The sequence below is a fragment of the Rhinopithecus bieti genome, unplaced genomic scaffold (genome assembly GCF_001698545.2).
Source record: "Rhinopithecus bieti isolate Rb0 unplaced genomic scaffold, ASM169854v2 scaffold_17677, whole genome shotgun sequence".
NCBI classification, from domain to species: Eukaryota; Metazoa; Chordata; class Mammalia; order Primates; family Cercopithecidae; genus Rhinopithecus; species Rhinopithecus bieti.
Genome location: NW_016808829.1, coordinates 81,534 through 102,355, shown reverse-complemented (window position 1 = coordinate 102,355; position 20,822 = coordinate 81,534). Strand labels below are relative to the sequence as shown.

Genomic DNA, 20,822 nt, shown 5'->3' with positions numbered 1-20,822 from the left:
AAAAAAAAAAAAAAAAAAAAAAAAAAGTTCAAATTTCTCCATATTCTTCCCATCACTTATGTTCCTTTAAAAATTTTTTTGAATTATAGCCTTTTTTGTGGGTGTCAAGTATCTCATTGATATTTTGATTTACATTTCCCTAATGATTAATAATGTAGGTTTCTTTCATTCTTGAATATATTTTGCTAAAATAGGAATTGGGATTGAGAGTTCTTCCTTTCAGCAATTGAAAAATGTCACTTATTTCTGGTCTTCATGGTTTCTCATAAGAAATCTGCTATTTAAAATTTTTTTCCTCTAAAATATGATATTTCTCTCTTGCTACTTTCAACATTTTATTTTTTGTCTTTAATTTTCTTTGATTTATTTTTTATTTTCTTATTTTTATTTTTGAGATGGAGTTTCACCCTTGTTGCCCAGGCTGGAGTGCAATGATGTGATCTCTGCTCACTGCAACCTCTGCCTCCCAGTTTCAAGCGATTCTCCTGTCTCAGCCTCCCAGGTAGCTGGGATTACAGGTGCATGCCACCACACCTGGCTAATTTTGGTATTTTTAGTAGAGACGGGGTTTCACCCTATATCCAAGCTGGTCTCGAACTCCTGACCTCAGGTGATCTGCCTGCCTCGGCCTCCCAAAGTGCTGAGATTACAGGTGTGAGCCACTGCACCTGACCTTGTCTTTAATTTTCGCAAGTTGGGGATGATGTGTTGTGGTGTTACATTTTGGGGATGGGAAGAGTTATCTTGTTTAAATTCACTCAGCTTCTTGAATCTGTCTTTTGCCAAATTTGGTGAGTTCCCAGCAATTACTACTTTAAGTCCTTTGTGGTAGGGGAGAGGGGTTGTCTTGCTCTGTCACCCAGTCTGGAGTGCAGTGGCATGATCACAGTTCACTGCAGCCTCGACCTCCTGGGTTTAAACGATCCTCCCACCTCAGCTTCCTGAGTAGCTGGGACTCCAGGAACGCACCACCAGGCCTGGCTAACTTCTGTATGTTTTATAGAGACAGGGTATCACCATGTTGTCCAGGCTTCCTTAAGTACTTTTTCAGCCGTGTCTTCTTTTTCCTTTCCTTCCAGGATTTCAAGGGCATGAATGTTAATCTTGTGTTACATTCTCACAGTTCCTCATTCTTTTCATGTTATTTTTTTCAGTGTACTATCTCTCTGTTGTTCAGATTGGGTAACTCCTATTGTTCTGTATTGCAGTTCACCGATTCCTCTTTCGCCTCAGTTTCCACTCGTTGTCCCTCCATTTGAGCTTATTTTAGTTATATTTTCAATTCTATATTCTCTGTTTGGTTATTTTGCATGTCTTCTAATTTCTTTTTTTTTTTTTTTTTGAGACGGAGTCTCGCTCTGTCGCCCAGGCTGGAGTGCAGTGGCCGGATCTCAGCTCACTGCAAGCTCCGCCTCCCGGGTTTACGCCATTCTCCTGCCTCAGCCTCCCGAGTAGCTGGGACTACAGGCGCCCGCCATCTCGCCCGGCTAGTTTTTTTTGTATTTTTTAGTAGAGACGGGGTTTCACCATGTTAGCCAGGATGGTCTTGATGTCCTGACCTCGTGATCCGCCTGTCTCGGCCTCCCAAAGTGCTGGGATTACAAGCTTGAGCCACCACGCCCGGCCATGTCTTCTAATTTCTTGTCTGGACTAATTCTTTGTTGAGATAATGTATCTCATTTGTTTCAAGTTTGTGATTGTTCAGGCATTTTTATGATGTCTGCTTTATGTATTTATCAAATAATTCTGACATCATTGTCATCTTCATGCTTCAATATCTTTTTGAGATATTCCTGGATTTCCATTGAAACGTGCAATTTTATCTATTTTGAGATTGTAGATCTTATTTAAACCTGTTTTAGGCCGGGCGCGGTGGCTCAAGCCTGTAATCCCAGCACTTTGGGAGGCCGAGACGGGCGGATCATGAGGTCAGGAGATCGAGACCATCCTGGCTAATACGGTGAAACCCCGTCTCTACTAAAAAATACAAAAAAAAAAACTAGCCGGGCGACGAGGCGGGTGCCTGTAGTCCCAGCTACTCGGGAGGCTGAGACAGGAGAATGGCGTGAACCCGGGAGGCGGAGCTTGCAGTGAGCTGAGAGCCGGCCACTGCACTCCAGCCTGGGTGGCAGAGCAAGACTCCGTCTCAAAAAAAAAAAAAAAAAAAACCTGTTTTAGCTGGCTTTCTGATACCACCCTGGCATGGTCCCTGGCAAGTGTGCCATTTTGCTGTGCCACATAGGGGGTGAGAATCCAGATTTCCCACTCACCCTCCACTGACACCTGGGTGGAAGTGCTCCTCCTCACAGTTAGGTGTGAATGAGGAGTTCTGGCTCCCTATTAGACTCCCTAATAGTCCCTATAAGTTATTTAAAAACTCCCTTTTTATACTTCTCTTATACCCCAATAAGAGCCAGGGGTGCCTTGTTAATGGCTTCCATTTGCCTTCCATATACACCACAGAGGCAGGGCTGGCCCTGTTAGGTGGGATAGTGGTGAAGACCCTGACTTTACAATGCCTGCTCCGACACTGGCCTAGCAGGTAGTTTAACAAGTAGCTTTTTACTACTGCATATGGGGATGAAAATCCAGGTTCCCCAAATGACTCCAGGGGCCCTACGTAATTCCATCTGCAGTGTGATAGTCCTGGCTCCCTTCAGTCTTCCTGAAACCATCCTGGCAGGGAGGTCAGAGTATCTTGTTACAGCCTAGTGAGAGTAGAAGTCTAGGTTCCCTACTCAGCCTTTGTAAGGTGCATGTGTGGCATCAGGTATTTTGGGTTCTTTCTTTTTTTTTTTCCCCCCCGTGCTTTTTGGTTAGAGTAGATCTTTTTTTTTTTTTTTTTTTTTTTTTTTTTTTTTTTTGAGACAGAGTCTCACTTCTTCACCCAGGCTGGAGTGCAGTGTTGCGATCTCAGTTCACTGCAACTTCTGCTTCTCAGATTCAAGCAATTCTCCTGCCTCAGCCTCCCAAGTAGCTGGAATTACAGGTACGTGCCACCACACCCAGCTAATTTTTAGTAGAGAAGGGTTTTTCCCATGTTGGTCAGGCTGGTCTCAAACTCCTGACCTCAAGTGATCGGCCTGCCTCGGCCTCCCAAAGTGCTGAGATTATAAGCGTGAGCCACTGCGTTTGGCTGAGTAGAGCAATTCTTATCTAGAAGTTTTGTCTCACTCAGGTGCCCTTTTCTTGGTCTTTTTCTACACAAAGCAGCCTTTTGTTAGGACTTTTTTTCCTTTTTGAGACGGAGTCTCGCTCTGTCACCAGGCTGGAGTGCAGTGGCACAATCTCGGCTCACCGCAACCTCCACCTTCTGGGTTCAAGCAATTCTCCCGCCTCAGCCTCCCGGGTATGGGATTACAGGCATGCGCCACCACACCCGGCTAATTTTGTATTTTTAGTAGAGATGGGGTTTCTCCATGTTAGTTAGGCTGGTCTTGAACTCCCAACTTCGTGATCCGCCCTCCTTGGCCTCCCGAAGTACTGGTATTACAGGCATGAGCCACCGCTCCTGGCCTGTTATTTGTTTGTTCATTTGTTTTTTTCTTTAGGGCAATAATAGATAAACCAATGCCATGTGCCTCCTAATGAGATGCACTGAGAAGGATACAACATCATTGCTGTAATGGTATTTCTGCTTAAAATGTATAACCTGTATCTAAAATGAGGAAACGTCAGACAAATCCGAATTGAGGTTATTGAGAACAATGATTCTAATTCAATTGCATGAAATAGAGGAAAAGTAAGTAAATACTCTCTATTCCTGAATTTTAATTGGTGGGAGTATCACTTTGACCAGTCTGGCAGCAATACATATCACTAGCACATACATTATGGTATTTATGGACCATTTCCTGCTAAAAGAAACCAGGATTTCTTGGGAGAAGTGGCTGATTCCAAGTATGGGCAGAAAATCTTTAATGAGGGGCCGGGCACGGTGGCTCAAGCCTNATAATTTATATTTGAAACACACCAAATACATTTATATTTGAATAAATATAAATTACATTTACATTTATATTTATAAAAATAATTTATATTTGAAACACCAAATACATTTAAATTCCCAAATTTATAGCAATATTAAAGAATCAGTGATCACAGAACAATAAGGAGCAAAGTTATTATCTTAAAAACTGGTATCTAAAAGGAAAAAATATATCTTGGTTATCCTATGTGAACAATACCAGTGGGGTATCCAAGTAGCATCAGTGGGCAGCTTCTCTTTGTCAAGTATTCCAGCTAATGTATTTCAAATTTTTTTCTTCTGGAAATAATGTATTTATGTCATACCTGGTGTCCAAACCTGAAAAAAGCAAGAAAACAGATGTTGTTTTCCTGCACCAGGAGAAAAAACCCAAAACTGTGGAGATAAATGATGAATTGAAAATAATGTACATTAGAAATATATTTCAATAATGTTTTTACACAACTTGAAGGAGGCAAAGAGAGTTTAGAGAGTAATGAAAGAGTATGTGGTGAGGTTGGTGATAAAGCAAATAGGTTGTCATTGGCTCTAAAATTTAAGTGTTCAAAGACTACTCTTTCCAAATGACGGAACAGAAGAAAACTGGCTTCACTGCCCACCAACAGAAAACCAAAAACAAGTGTGCATCACCAAGATTATCACCAACAATATCCTAGAACTCAGATACGAAGATGAGTCAGTTCTGGAGCTACAGAGAAGTGAAAAATCTCTGAGCAGTGGGAGCAGAATCAGACTTCCACACCCATGACACCTCTTCCCCCATTCTGCCTGGCACCAAACATGTAGAAAATTTCCCCTCAACTCATGGTTTCTGTAGTGGGAAAAGTAAGATTGAGGTGCACCACCAGCCTCCCGACCATCTTGGCCTTGCCTTAACCCATGGGAAACTCTGGTTTGTAATTTGGCCAGAGGAGATGCCAAATCAGTGTGGTTAGGCCGGGTGCGGTGGCTCTCGCCTGTAATCCCAGCATTTTGGGAGGCCAAGGCGGGTGGATCACGAGGTCAGGAGATCGAGACCATCTGGCTAACACGGTGAAACCCTGTCTCTACTAAAAATACAAAAAATTAGCCGAGCATGGTGGCGGGCGCCTGTAGTCTCAGCTACTCAGGAGGCTGAGGCAGGAGAATGGTGTGAACCTGGGAGGCGGAGCTTGCAGTAAGCCAAGATCATGTCACTGTACTCCAGCCTGGATGACAGAGTGAGACTCCGTCTCAAAATAAATAAATAAATAAATAAATAAGATATGTAAGAGCTTTATCCTCTAAGCCCAACATGTAGATCTTGTTTAAACTCAGTGTGGCTGGTCAACAGCACCATGCTGTAGGAGGTTCACTCCACAGATCTCTTGGGCACAAACCCCTAGCCAGCCCTCCCACACGGCCAGAATACCCTCTTTGGGACCTACCCCATTAAGGAATTGAATTGCTCCAACTGTTACTAAAGCTAAGGCAAACCAGGTTTTAAGGCACCACCTAGAGCTGAAAAGGAGGCAGTAACCTCATGATAAAGAACCTCTAAGCAAATATGTCCCGTAAAAATTGTAACAACCCAGTCAGAGAACACTGGAATAAATAATACTTCAATGCAAAGACATCAATGTACATCCATATGAAACACACCTAAAGAGGGAACCATGATCTTACCAAATGAACAAAGCAAGAAACCAGTAACTCACCCTAACAAGATGGCAATATGTGAGCTCTCTGACAAAAATTGAAAATAGCAGTTCTAAAGAAACTTAGTGGTCGGGCGCGGTGGCTCAAGCCTGTAATCCCAGCACTTTGGGAGGCCGAGACAGGCGGATCACGAGGTCAGGAGATCGAGACCATCCTGGCGAACATGGTGAAACCTCGTCTCTACTAAAAAATACAAAAAACTAGCCGGGCGAGGTGGCGGGCGCCTGTAGTCCCAGCTACTCGGGAGGCTGAGGCGGGAGAATGGCGTAAACCCGGGAGGCGCAGCTTGCAGTGAGCTGAGATCTGGCCACTGCACTCCAGCCTGGGCGACAGAGCGAGACTCCGTCTCAAAAAAAAAAGAAAAAAAAAAAAAGAAACTTAGTGATTTCCAAGATAAGACTGAAAAGCAATTCAGAAATATATCAAATTTAACAAAGAAATTGAAAAAAATAGAGAAAAAACAGAAATCCGGCCCGGGCGTGTGGCTCAAGCGCTGTAATCCCAGCACTTTGGGAGGCCGAGACGGGCGATCACCGAGGTCAGGAGATCGAGAACCGATCCTGGGCACCAACACTAGTGAATACCCCGTCTCTACTAAAAAAATACAAAAACCTAGCCGGGCGAGGGGGTGGGCGGGCGCCCTGTAGTCCAGCTACTCGCGAGGATGAGGCAAAGGAGAATTGGCGTAAACCAGTGGTGAGGCCGGAGCTTGCAGTGGAGCTGAGATCCGGCTACTGCACTCCAGCCCGGGTGACAGAGCAAGAGACTCCCGTCTCAAAAAAAGAAGAAAAGAAAAAAAAAGATAAACAGAAATATTGCAACTAAAAAATGAATTTTCTAAACAATTCATTATAGGCTCTCAATGGCAGAATGGGTGCAACAGAAGAAAGAATCCATGAGCTCCAAAATAAGCTATTTGAAAACACAAAGTCAGAGGGAGAAAAAAAGAACACAGAATGAAAAGGAACAAAGATCATCTATAAGATATAAAAAATTACCTCAAAAGACCAAATTTAAGAATCATTGGTATTCGGCCGGGCGCGGTGGCTCAAGCCTGTAATCCCAGCACTTTGGGAGGCCGAGATGGGCGGATCACGAGGTCAGCAGATCAAGACCATCCTGGCTAACACAGTGAAACCCCATCTCTACTAAAAAATACAAAAAACTAGCTGGGCGAGGTGGTGGGCGCCTGTAGTCCCAGCTGCTTGGGAGGCTGAGGCAGGAGAATGGCGTAAACCTGGGAGGCGGAGCTTGCAGTGAGCTGAGATCCGGCCACTGCACCCCAGCCTGGGCGACAGAGTGAGACTCCGTCTCAAAAAATAAAAAAGAAAAGAATCATTGGTGTTCAAGAAAGAGTTAAGCAAGAGAAAGGGGTACAAAGATTATTTGTAAAAATATTAATAACTTTCCAGTCTTCTTTGGAAAGCAAACTTTCCAAAACTTGAGAAAAATATACATATCCAGGTGTAGGAAGGTCAGAGAACACCAAACAGAGTTGACCCAAATGTGACTACCCCAAGTCATATAATAAACTCTCAAAGGTCAAGGAAAAAGAGAGGATCCTGAAAGCAGTAAGAGAAAATAAACAAATGGCATTTAAAGGAGGTCTAATTCATCTGGCAACAGACTTATCAATGGAAACCATACAGGACAGAAGGGAGTCAAACGACATTTTCGAAGTGCCAAAAGAAAAAAAAATTGCCATCCAAGAATACCATATCCAGCAAAGTTAGCTTTCAAATATGAAAGAGAAAGTTTTTCCCAGACAAACGCTAAGAGAATTCACCACCACCACACCCATGTTACAAGAAATGCTAAAGGGAGTTTTTCTTTCTTCTTTTTTGTCCTTTTCTTTTTTATTTTTTGAGACAGGGTCTCACTTTGTCACCCAGGCTGGAGTGTAGTGGTACGATCTTGTCTCACTGCAGCCTCAACCTTCCAGGTTCAAGCAATCCTCCCACCTCAGCCTCTTGAGCAGCTGGGACTACAGGTGTGTGCCACCATGCCCAGCTAATTTTGGTATTTTTTTGTAGAGATGGAGTTTTGCCATGTTGCACAGGTTGGTCTTAAACTCCTGAGCTCAAGTATCTGCCTGCCTTGGCCTCCCAAAGTGCTAAGATTACAGGTATGAGCCACCGCACACAGCCTAGGAGTTTTTCAATCTGAAAGAAAACATTAATGTGCAAAAAGTTTTTTCAATGAAGGTATGAAACCCACCAGTAAAATTAAGGAAACAGGCAAACCCAGGATACTCTACTACTATAAATGTGTGTGATTCACTTATAACTCTAGCATGAAGCCAAAAGACATAGCTATCAAAACGATAATAGCCACAACAACCTGTTAAGAGAGAGGTAATATAAACATGCAAATTTGGAGAACTAAAAGTAAAAATATGGGGGGAAGGGGTTAAAGTGTGGACTTTTTTTTTCATTTTATTCTTTTATTTGTGATCTAAGATAGGTTGTCATCTTTTAAAATAATTTACTGTATCTATGTTTTTTGTAAGCCTCATAGTAACCACAATGCAAAACCTATGAAAGAGTCACTAAAATTAAAAGGAATGAATTAAAACACCTTACCAGAGAAAAATCACTTAATCACAAAGGGAGACAGGAAAGAAGAAAGGAGGAGAGGAGTAAAACAAGCAACAAAATGACTGTTGTAAGTACTTACTTATCAAAAATAATACTGAATGTAAATGAACTCAATTCCCCAGTTAAAGGCATAGAGTGGCTGAATGAATAAAGATAAAACTGTATGCTGCTGACAAGAAACCCACTTCACCTACTAAAGTACACACAGATTGAAAGTGAAGACATGGAAAAAGATACCCCATGCAACTGGACACAAAATGGAGTCTCTTATGTCTACTTCTTTCTAAATAGACACAGTAACAGTGTATAGTAGTAGGTGTATATATAGGGCACATGAGATGTTTTGGTACAGGAATGCAGTGCATAATAATGACATCATGGAGAATGGGGTATCCATCCTCTCAGGCATTTATCTTTTGTGTTACAAATAATCCAATTATACTCTTTTAGGTATTTTTAAATGTACAATTACATTATTATTGCGTATAGTCACCCTGTTGTGTTATCAAATAGTAGGTCTTACTCATTCTAACTTTTTTGTACCCATTAACCCTCATCACTTCCCCCATGACTTTTCTCAGCCTCCATTAACCATGCTTCTGCTCTCTCTGTGAGTTCAATTATTTTGATTTTTAGATTCCACAAATAAGTGAGAACCTGTGATGTTTGTCGTTGTGTGCCTGGCTTACTTCACTTAACATAATGATCTCCAATTCCATCCATGTTGTTGTAAATGACAGGATGTCATTCTTTTTTTATGGCTCAATATTATTCCCTCGTGTACATAAACTACATTTTCTTTTTTCTTTTTTTTTTTGAGATGGAGTCTTGCTCTGTCACCCAGGCTGGAGTGCAGTGGTGCGATCTCAGCTCACTGCAACCTCTGCCTCCTGGGTGCAAGCAATTCTCTGCCTCAGCCTCCCGAGTAGCTGGGATTACAGGTGCCCACCACCATGCCTGGCTAAGTTTTGTATTTTTAGTAGAGGTGGGTTTTCACCATGGTGGCCAGGCTGTTCTTGAACTCCTGACCTCAAATGATCCACCCACCTTGGCCTCCCAAAGTGCTGGGATTACAGGTGTGAGCCACTGTGCCCAGCCAAAAATAGTTTTCATTAATAAAACCATAAACCTACAGCAATCATCCTTAATGGTGAACATTAAAAACATTCCCTTGGCCAGGCACAATGGCTCACACCTGTAATCCCAGCACTTTGGGAGGCCGAGGAGGGCAGATTGCTTGAGCCCAGAAGTTCAACACTGGCGTCGACAACACGGCAAAACCCCATCTCTGCAAACAATACAAAAATGTATTAGTGTTGTATTAGACATATAACCCAAGCTACAAGTATAAATTAAGAAAAGAAGGCATATAGAAAGGAATAGGCAAATACTTTTATTTACAAATAATACCAACATCTCTTTAGACAATTCAATCTCATGAAGAAACCATTTCATCTACTAAAGTAGTTCATCAATGTTACAATCCTTAGACAAAAACCAATGGTTTAGTACATAGTAATAGTAATCAATTACATAACAGAAAAAATATCCCAATCATTATAAACAAAACCATAAAGTATCTAGAAATAAGTAAAACAAGAAATGTATACACTTTTATGCTAAAAATATAAAGGCTTACTAAAGCACATAAAAGAATACCTACTGAAATAAAGAGATATAACAGGTACAAGAGAAAAAATGTCATAAAGATGTCAGTAATGATTCTTTATTTTCTAGTAGTATGGCAGACTAGAAATATTGAAACTCCTCTATTAAAAGGATTTACCAGCTGGGCACGGTGGCTCACGCCTGTAATCCCAGCACTTTGGGAGGCTGAGGCAGGCAGATCACCTGAGGTCAGGAGTTTGAGCCCAGCCTCAACATGGAGAAACCCCATCTCTACTAAAAATACAAAATTAGCTGGGCATGGTGGTGCATGCCGTAATGCCAGCTACTCGGGAGGCTGAGGCAGGAGAATTGCTTGAACCTGGGAGGCGGAGGTTGTGGTGAACCGAGATCATGCCATTGCACTCCATCCTGGGTAACAAGAGCGAAACTCCGTCTCAAAAAAAAAAAAAGAAAAAAGGATTTACCCCCCAAATAGATCATCTTTGGTCGATAAGAACATACAGGAGATTTTTCTGTCTTCATTGTGCTTTTCTGTGCTCCTTAAAAAATTCTACTTTTTTATAAAAGGAGTTAATTTTAAAAGTGAAAAGTAAAAACATAAAACAGAGTATTGGCTGAACACAGTGGCTCACACCTGTAATCCCAGCACCTAGGAGGCTGAGGTGGGAGGACCAATTGAGCCCAAGAGTTCAAGACCAGCGTGGGCAACATAGTGAAACCCTGTCTCTACAAAAGATACAAAAATTAGCTAGGTGTGGTGGTGTGCGCCTGTAGTCCTAGCTACTTGGGATGCTGAGGTGGGGGATCGATTGAGCCCGGGAAGTTGAGGCTGCAATGAGCCGAGATTGTGCCATTGTACCCCAGCCTGGGCAACACAGCAAAACCGTGTCACACACAAAAAAGACAACTGTGAACTGTAAAAGGTACTCCTCCATCTTCACCCTCTCTCTATATATGTATGTTTAAATATCTCCAAGGAAGCAGTAACAAAAATATGGAGAAGAAATAATAAATGACAGAGTAAGAATTTGAGAACAAACATTTGATGTTTCCGTAAATTGAGACAAACCTCAACTGACTACAAATTGAGACAAAAGAATCAATTGAGACAAAGCGTCAATTGATTAACCTTAAAATAACCTTCTTAAAAGATATGTGTATATATATATTTTAAATCATCCATAAGCATATTAGAAAAAGTACAAATCAACAGATATGTAAGTTGTAGAAGTGTTGACTTTTCAAAATGCAAGTGTGATTTAAATAGAATGAAATACAACAATCCTAAGTGAATAGTTGATGAGGTGAGATTTTTTCATCAACTTAATTGAAGTATAATTTACATATAATAAAATGCAACCATGTGTCTACGTTCATGCAAATACCACCTTGTAAGAAATGCCTTTCCTGACTACCTTATCTAAATTAGCCCTGCCCAGAGTTCAGAGACCAGCCTGACCAAAATGGAGAAACCCCTTCTCTACTAAATAATACAAAATTAGCCTGGCATGGTGGAGCATGTCTGTAATCCCAGTTACTCAGGAGGCTGAGGCAAGAGAATTGCTTGAATCTGGGAGGCGGAGGTTGCGGTGAGCCAAGATCGTGCTATTGCACTCCAGCCTGGGCAACAAGAGCGAAATTCCATCTCAAAAAAAAAAAAAAGGGCCAGGTGCAGTGGCTTCTGATTGTAATTCCAGCACTTTGGGAGGCCAAGGTGAGCCATTCTTTACATTCATAAGGTGGGAAGATTGCTTGAGGACAGGAATTCAAGACCAGCCTGGGTAACAAAGCAAGACTCCAATTCTACTGAAATAAAAAATAAAAACTTAGCTGGTTGTCATGGTGCTGCTGGGAGTATAGCAGTGAGAATGACCAGAGATCACTCTTGTCACCATTTGGATTTGGCTGATTTCTTTACTGCAAGATGTTTTATCAGCAAGGTCCTTATGACCTGTATCTTATGCTGACCTCATCTTATTTTGTGACTTAGAATGCCTTAACTGTCTAGGAATGCAGCCCAGGAGGTTTCAGTGTTATTTTACACAGCTCCTATTCAAGAAGTTGTTCTGGTTTACATGCCTCTGACCCTAACCATGCAGTGAACAAGTCTATTGGCTCCATTTATTCAATAGCATGTGTTCATATTTGGATGATCTCAACAATATTTCAACTTTCTCATTGTCATTTTATCTGTTATGGTGGCCTATGATTATCTTTGGCACCACTATTTGTTTTAGGGCATCACAAACTGTGTCCATATAAGACAGCAAACATAACTGATAAACATGGTGTGTGTTCTGACTACAAACTTTTTTTTTTTTTTTTGAGACGGATCTGGCTCCGTCGCCCAGGCTGGAGTGCAGTGGCCGGATCTCAGCTCACTGCAAGCTCTGCCTCCCGGGTTTACGCCATTCTCCTGCCTCAGCCTTCCGAGTAGCTGGGACTAGACGCCCGCCACGGCGCCCGGCTAGTTTTTTGTATTTTTTAGTAGAGACGGGGTTTCACCATGTTAGCCAGGATGGTCTTAATCTCCTGACCTCATGATGCGCCCGTCTCAGCCTCCCAAAGTGCTGGAATTACAGGCTTGAGCCACCGCGCCTGGCCTCTCACTACAAACTTAATTGATAAACACTGTGTGTGTTCTACTGCTCCACTGACTGGCTCACCGCAACATCCGCCTCCCGAGTTCAAGCGATTCTCCAGCCTTGCCTCCTGAATAGCTGGGATTACGGGTATACGCCACCATGTCTGGCCAGTTTTGTATTTTTAGTTGAGATGGGGTTTCAACATGTTGGCCAGGCTGGTCTTGAACTCTTAACCTCAGGTGATCCACCCACCTCAGCCTCTGAAAGTCCTGGCATTACAGGTGTGAGCCACCTCTCCCGGCTTGGAATTTCTAATATAAATTGCCCAGTGGATCCAAAGGAGAAGGTGCACACAGACTTTAGTTTTGCTTGCTTTCTTTCCAGCAAGGGCTCTCTTAGCCACCTTTGCAGATATGGGCTAAAGTAGACATGGAAGTAGACAGGGAAGGTGAGGCTTAAAAAGAAGCCAGTAGTCAAACATGAAAAATGTAGTCACACTTATTTATTATAAATTAAAAAAAAAAAAAAAAAAAAAACACCTATTACTAGCTGGGCACAGTGGCTTACACCTGTAATCCCAGCACTTTGGGAGGCTGAGGCAGGGGGATCACAAGGTCAGGAGTTTGAGACCACCCTGACCAACACAATGAAACCCCGTCTCTACTAAAAATACAAAAATTAGCCCAGCATGGTGGCGCATGCCTGTAATCTCAGCTACTCAGGAGGCTGAGGCAGGAGAATAACTTGGATCCGGGAGGCAGAGATTGCAGTGAGCCAAGATAGCGCCACTGTACTCCAGCCTGGGCAACAGAGCAAGACTCCATCTCAAAACAAAAGACAAAAACTATTACCATCAACATTTTATCAATTAGTAATTTTGGCACAGAGGATTTACATAATTAGCCTAATGTCACATAGGTAATAAATGGTTGTCTTTTGTCATTGACCACATTCTCTAATATGAATTTGTATAACTTCAGCAAGCTTTGAATCATGATAGAAAACTCATCTACTACTCATTATCAATTTCTTTTCGTATTAAATGTCCTAATTTTGGTGGGTGGATCACGAGGTCAGGAGATCGAGACCATCCTGGCTAACACAGTGAAACTCTGTCTCTACTAAAAATAGAAAAACAAAAAAATTAGCTGGGCATGGTGGTGGATGCCTGTAGTCCCAGCTACTCGGGAGGCTGAGGCAGAAGAATGGCATGAACCCAGGAGGCAGAGCTTGTAGTGAGCCAATATAGTGCCACTGTACTCCAGCCTGGGCGACAGCGAGACTCCGTCTCAAAAAAAAAAAAAGTCCCAATTCTGGAAAAAGTGAATATGAAGTAAAAGGAATTCCCACATCCATCGTATTTGACCCACATATGGAATCTGCTAATGATCCATGACAAATGGCATGAGAACGATTTCCTACGTTAATTATGTTAGGTCATGAATTCTCCGATGTCGAGTAAGCTGTGTAAGTTGTCTAAAGGCCTTCCCACATGTCTTACATTCATAGGGTTTCTCGCCAGTGTGAATACTCTGATGTCGGCTGAGTCCTGAGGCATAGAAAAAGGCTTTCCCACATTCTGGACATTGGTAAGTTTTCTCACCAGTATGGATTCGTTTATGTTGACTAAGTTGTGAAGGACATCTAAAGGCCTTCCCACATTCCTTACAATCATAAGGTTTCTCACCAGTGTGAGTTCGCTGATGTCGAATTAGTTCTGAGCCACAAGTAAAAGATTTCCCACATTCTTTACATTCATAAGGTCTGTCACCGGTATGAATTCTCTGATGTAGAGTAAGGTGTGTACGCTGTCTGAAGGACTTCCCACATGTCTTACATTCATAGGGTTTCTCGCCAGTGTGAATACTGTGATGTTTTGTGAGTCCTGAGAAACGGACAAAGGCTTTCCCACATTCATGACATTGATAAGGTTTCTCACCAGTATGGATTCGTTGATGTTGAGTAAGTTTTGAACGACGTCTAAAGGCCTTCCCACATTCCTTACAATCATAGGGTTTCTCACCAGTGTGAATTCGCTGATGCTGAATTATGGCTGAGCGAAAAGTAAAAGATTTTCCACATTCCTTACAATGATAGGGTTTCTCACCAGTGTGAATTCGCTGATGTTCAATTAGTGTTGAGTGACAAGTAAAAGATTTCCCACATTCTTTACAACTGTAGCGTTTCTCACCAGTGTGAATTGGCCGATGTTGAATTAGTGCTGAGCGGAGAGTAAAAGATTTCCCACATTCCTTACAATGATAGGGTTTCTCACCAGTGTGAATTCGCTGATGTTGAATTAGTGTTGAAGGAGAAGCAAAAGATTTCCCACATTCCTTACAATCATAGAGCTTCTCACCAGTGTATATTTGCTGATCTTGAATTAGTGTTGAGTGAGAAGTAAAAGATTTCCCACTTTCCTTACAATCACAGGGTTTCTCACCAGTGTGATTTTGCTGATGTTGAATTAGTCCTGAGCAGAAAGTAAAAGATTTCCCACATTCTTTACATTCATAAGGTTTCTCACCAGTATGAATTCTCCGATGTTGATTAAGGTATGTACGCTGTCTAAAGGCCTTTCCACATTCTGGACATTCATAGGGTTTCTCACCAGTGTGAATTCTGTGATGTTGGGTGAGTCCTGAGACACTGATAAAGGCTTTCCCACATTCCTGACATTGATAAGGTTTCTCACCAGTATGGATTTGTTGATGTTGAGTAAGTCGTAAACGAAGTCTAAAGGCCTTCCCACATTCCTTACAATCATAGGGTTTCTCACCAGTGTGAATTTGCTGATGTTGAATTAAGTTGAGCAACAGTAAAAGATTTTCCACATTCTTACAATGATAGGGTTTCTGCACCCAGTGGTGAATTCGCTGATGTTGAATTAGTGCTGAGCGAGAAAGTAAAAGATTTTTCCACATTCTTTACAATCATAGGGTTTTTTCTCACCAGTGGTGAACTGGCCCTGATGTCCATTACTGACGAAAAGTAAAAGATTTTCCACATTCCTTACAATGATAGGGCTTTCTCACCAGTGTGAATTCGCTGGATGTTGAAGGTATGTGCTGAGCCAGAAAGCAAAAGATTTTCCACATTCTTTACAATCATAGGTTTCTCAACCAGTGTGAATTCGCTGGTGTCGATTGCGTGTTTGAGCGAAAGTAAAAGATTGTTCCACATTCTTACAACAAATAGGTTTCTCACCAGTGTGAATTCGCTGATGTTGGAAGTAGTGCTGAAGCCAGAAGCATCAAAAGATTTTCCCACATTCTTTACAATCATAGGGTTTTCTCACTCAGTGGTGGAATTCGCTGGATGTTGAAATTAGTGTTGAGCCAGCAGTAAAAGATTTTCACATTCTTAGCAATCATAAGGTTAAGGTTTCTCACCAGTGTGAATTACCTGGTGTCCAATTAGCCCTGAGCGAAAAGTAAAAGATTTTCCACATTCCTTACAATCATAGGGTTTCTCACCAGTGTGAATTCGCTGATGTCGAATTAGTGCTGAGCCTGAAGCAAAAGATTTTCCACATTCCTTACAATCATACGGTTTCTCACCAGTGTGAATTCGCTGGTGTCGAATTAGTGTTGAGCCAACAGTAAAAGATTTTCCACATTGCTTACAATGATAGGGTTTCTCACCAGCGTGAATTTGCTGATGTTGATTTAGTGTTGAGCCAGAAGTAAAAGATTTCCCACATTCTTTACATTCATAAGGTTTGTCACCAGTATGAATTCTCCGATGTTGAGTAAGGTGCGCAGATGGTCTAAAGGTCTTCACAGATTCCTGACACTCATGAGGTCCCTCATCTATATACATTTTCTGGTGTTGAATAAGATGTGAGCCAGAAATAAAAGCTTTTCCATATTCTTTACATGCATAGGGCTTTTCCCCAGTATGAATTCTCTGATGTTTAGCAAGATAGGAAAAATAACAAAAGGCCTTCCCACACTCCTTACATTTATAGAGTTTTTCACCAGTATGGGTTTCTTGCTGTTGCGTAAGTTCTGAGCCATTCTTAAAAGCGATACATTCTATGGATTTATACAGTTTCTCTCCAGGATTAATCCAATGATGCGGAGTGAGAGATGTCTGTAGGCAGGAAGTTGGCGTTTTCTCGTAAGTCATTATTGCTTTTTCCAAATATCGCTCCTGATTTATATCTTGGTGCTGAAACTCGCCTTTGCATTCCCAGTCATCTCTGACACTGGAGCCCACAAGGCTGTGACATTTTTCCATTCTCATCCACTGAGATGATGTTACTTCATAGATTTCTTTTAGCAAACATGAATCTTTGGTCTTACATCTAAACTCCGAGTCTGAAAATAACCAGAAAGCAAAACATAGCATTTCCTTGTTAAGTAGAAATAAAACGTCTATGGTAGAAGAGAGAGACAAACTGAAAATAATGTCCTAAAGAAGTAAAAATGTGTTGGGCATGGTGGCTCATGCCTGTAATCCCAGTGCTTTGGGAGTCTGAGAGAGGAGGATTGCTTTAGTCCAGGAGTTCAAGGTTGCAGTGAGCTATGATTGTGCCACTACACTCCAGCCTGGGTGACAGAGCAAGACCCTGTCTTAAAAAAAAAAAAAAAAAAAAGGTGTACATACATGGTGATAGTATGTACCCTTATATGATGTGATGAGAACAACATTTTATCTCTGTGATCTTTCTTCTAAAAATACTGAACTCCAGTCTAATCACTGGAAAAACACCAGACAAATCCCAAAATGAGAGATAATCTACGAATTACCTGGCCAGTACTCTCCAAAACTATTGAGATAATCACAAACAAGGAAAGCCTGAAAAGCTGTCAAAGAGCCAAGGGAAACATAATGACTCAATGCAATGTGTTCTCCTAGCCGAGATCCTAGAATACGAAAAAAGGACATTAGGTAAAAGCTAAGGAGGCCAGGCGCAATGGCTCACACCTGTAATCTCAGCACTTTGGGAGGCTGAGGCGGGCGGATCACAAGGTCAGGAGATCGAGACCAGCCTGGCCAACATGGTGAAACCCTGTCTCTACTAAAAATACAAAAATTAGCCAGGCGTGGTGGCCCATGCCTGTAATCTCAGCTACTCGGGAGGCTGAGACAGGAGAATCGTTTGAGCCCGGGAGGCTGAGGTTGTACTGAGCCAAGATCGCACCATTGCACTCCAGCCTGGGCAACAAAAGCCAGAATCCATCTCAAAAAAAAAAAAAAAAAAAAAAAGAAATCTGAGTAAAGTAGGGGTTTCCATTAATAATAATAGATCTCAGCACCATAGGAAAGGTAAATAATAATAACCACATTGCTTCAATGATGTTATTATTGAATAGGATCAACATTAATTAATTAATTATGACAAATGTACAAACATACAATGTTAATGGGAAACTATATGTGATGTATATGGGAAATCTCTGTACTAACCTGACAACTTTTCTATAAGTCTAAAACTATCCTAAAACCTAAAGTTTACTTTTTTAAAGAGAGAAAGTAATACCTCATTAGCAAAAAGGCCAAGCAAGTTTTTGTAAAACACACAAATGGGGTATCTAAAAATTAAAAAATAAATCATTGAAACTTAAAATTCAATGAATGAATTTGAATTGGCAGTATGCAAATCATGATTTTTAAAAAAATACTTTCCATCTTCATCCATTGAAGCCTTAGAAACAACCAATCCAGCAGCAATGAACACGCTAATGACAGATTACTGTCTCTAAATACCATTTCTTTTTTTTTTTTTTTTTTTTTTTTTTTTTTTTGAGACGGAGTCTCGCTCTGTCGCCCAGGCTGGAGTGCAGTGGCCGGATCTCAGCTCACTGCAAGCTCCGCCTCCCGGGTTCACGCCATTCTCCTGCCTCAGCCTCCCGAGTAGCTGGGACTACAGGCGCCTGCCTCGTCGCCCGGCTAGATTTGTATTTTTAAGTAGAGACAGGGTTTCACCGTATTAGCCAGGATGGTCTCGATCTCCTGACCTCGTGATCCGCCCGTCTCGGCCTCCCAAAGTGCTGGGATTACAGGCTTGAGCCACCGCGCCCAGCCTAAATACCATTTCTTACTACACAGAACCTAGGCTCCTTGGAGCATCTTGGGATTAGGACAGAAAGGTGCATTATGAGCATGGAAAAAGCTGGCATATTAGAAAAGCAAAGAAGCTTATTCAAGACCCCTAGGGTCATGTCAAAAAGACTCAGGAACCATTGTGAAGAGGGTCCCATTGGCCAAAGATGGGACAAGTTGAGCATGAATTCAAGAATAATAACTGTAATCATTATAATGTAATTTCAATAAATCACATCAAATATTTTTTAAATCTGTGTGTTCATAAGGACAATTTTAAAATTACCTAGTAATTTTTAGGGGATGAGATAAGGAATGGCTACTAACATCACAAAAACAGAAACAACCAGATATGTGCTTCTTGATGAAATACACAATACTAATATCACATAGTCTGTTTATAGGAAAGAAAGGAATAAAGGAAGGGGAGCTAAATGTTAAATGACAGATGATCCAGTTTCTTCAACATATAAATTTCAAGGAGGAAAAGAAAGAGAAAGAAATCAACATCAAAACCTCACTGGAATGGTTAAATAATTGGAAATGCAAAAGCAAGGTTAAGAGTCATAAAGAAAAGTCAAAGAATTCATTTATCTTCCTGAAAGTAATACTGAAAGAACAGGGAGCAAACTGTATTCAAGATGGAACAGATAAATTTATTCAGAAGTGATGAGGTTTTCTAAAAAAAATCTGAGTCAGGTGCAATGAGTGCCATGGATGGTAAATTTTAAAAGTTCTATGGGGCAGGGTGCGGTGGCACATGCCTGTAATCTCAGCACTTTGGGAGTCTGAGGCAGGTGGATCACCTGAGGTCAGGGAGTTCAAGACCAGCCTGGTCAACATGGCAAAACTCCGACTTTGCTAAAAATACAAAATAAGCCAGGCATGGTAGTGCACGCCTGAATTCCCAGCTACTCAGGAGGCTGAGGCAGAAGAATTGCTTAAACCCAGGAGACAGAGGTTGCAGTGAGCCGAAATTGTGCCACTGCATTCCAGCCTGGGCAACAGAGCGAGACTTCGTCTCAGGGAAAAAAAAAAAAAAGTAGAAGTTCTACAAGCCAGGCATGGTGGTTCATGGCTGTAATCTCAACACTTTGGGATGCCAAGGCTGGAAGATTACCAAAGCCCAGGAGTTCAAGACCAGCCTGGGAAACAGCTTGGGATACTGTCTCAAAAAAAAAAAGAGCCGGGTGTGGTGGCATGTGCCTGTAGCCTCAGGTACTCGGGAGGCTAAGGCAGGAGGATCACCTGTGCCCAGAAAGTCAGTGCTGCAATGAGCTGTGGTCAAGCCACTGCACTCCAGCCTGGGTGACAAACGAACCTGACTCTTAAAAAAACTATGCATGATGAAATCCCAATAATAAGAACAAAATGAACAGAAAAAAAAAATAGCTTACACATCATTCTTGCTATGTGCCAGGCACTAATTTTACTGCTTTACACATTTACTATATAAGCTCATTTAGAATCCTGTGAATAGCATATATATTTGCCAATGAGGACCAGAGAGGTTAAGTAAATTGCCAAAAGTCATAGAGGTATTAAATGGCAGAGCTAGGATTTGAATGGAGGAAGTCTGGCTCCAGAATCTGTGCTTTCAACTTCCAAATCAGTGGAATCAAACTAAGTACGGGCATCAGATTTTTTTAAAACCTCAAATCTAAAACAGTGTAAAATAAAACAGGCAACAGAAGACAGGAAAAGCGAGACAAATAGAACAAAATAAGCTGGTTAAAAAAATTCAAACAGGCCAAGAGAGGTGGATCATGCCTTTATTTTCAGCTACTTGGGAGGCTGAGGTATGCAGATTGCTTGAGCTCAGGGGGTTGAGGCTGTGGTGAGCTGTGATTGCACCATTGCACTCAGCCTGGGCAACAGAGAGAAAGAACCTGTCTCAAAAAAAAAAAAAAAAATCCAAATACATCAGTAATTATAAGGAATGTAAACAAAGAAAAGTAAATTTCAACCCTTTTAAAATAAAAGTATCTAAAAAACATGAAGATACAAAAAAGTTGAAGTAAAAACTAAGAAAATGAAAATCAGGCAAGTATTCATGAATAGAAAGCTAGGGTCTTAGCACTGGAAAAAAATAGACTTCAAGGTGAAAATATTATTGGGAATAAACAGGATTACTACATAATAAAATGTTCATTCACCAAAAAGATATAACAGTTCTAAATGTGTAAGCATCCAGTAAAATAAACTCTAAATATGCAAAGTAAAAATCGAGAAAATACAAAAGATTAGGCTTCATCTTGATTGTGGGAGATTTTTTTTTTTTTTTTTTTTTTTTTT

The 20,822-nt window shown here is 41.3% G+C and overlaps 2 protein-coding genes across 3 annotated transcripts in view; one reads left to right on the top strand and one right to left on the bottom strand.

The window, feature by feature from the left end:
• ZNF567 (zinc finger protein 567) overlaps nt 1–20,822 on the top strand; it is a 68,640-nt gene that overhangs the window by 43,637 nt on the left and 4,181 nt on the right. Inside the window, exon 7 of one of the 2 annotated variants that reach the window (XM_017887334.1) lies at nt 13,986–14,065. In XM_017887334.1, coding sequence (XP_017742823.1) covers nt 13,986–14,022 — 37 coding nt within the window. In that variant the 3' untranslated portion in view covers nt 14,023–14,065. Of the gene's footprint in view, nt 1–13,985; nt 14,073–20,822 lie in introns of those variants that run through there. The other variant, XM_017887333.1, reaches the window with a different exon arrangement.
• Nucleotides 13,650–20,822, bottom strand: part of ZNF850 (zinc finger protein 850) — a 28,148-nt gene continuing 20,975 nt past the window's right edge. The window contains 6 exon segments of the mRNA XM_017887328.1: nt 13,650–15,382; nt 15,385–15,457; nt 15,459–15,505; nt 15,507–15,527; nt 15,529–15,833; nt 15,836–16,798. Of these exon segments, the coding sequence (XP_017742817.1) occupies nt 13,904–15,382; nt 15,385–15,457; nt 15,459–15,505; nt 15,507–15,527; nt 15,529–15,833; nt 15,836–16,798 (2,888 nt within the window). The 3' untranslated portion in view covers nt 13,650–13,903.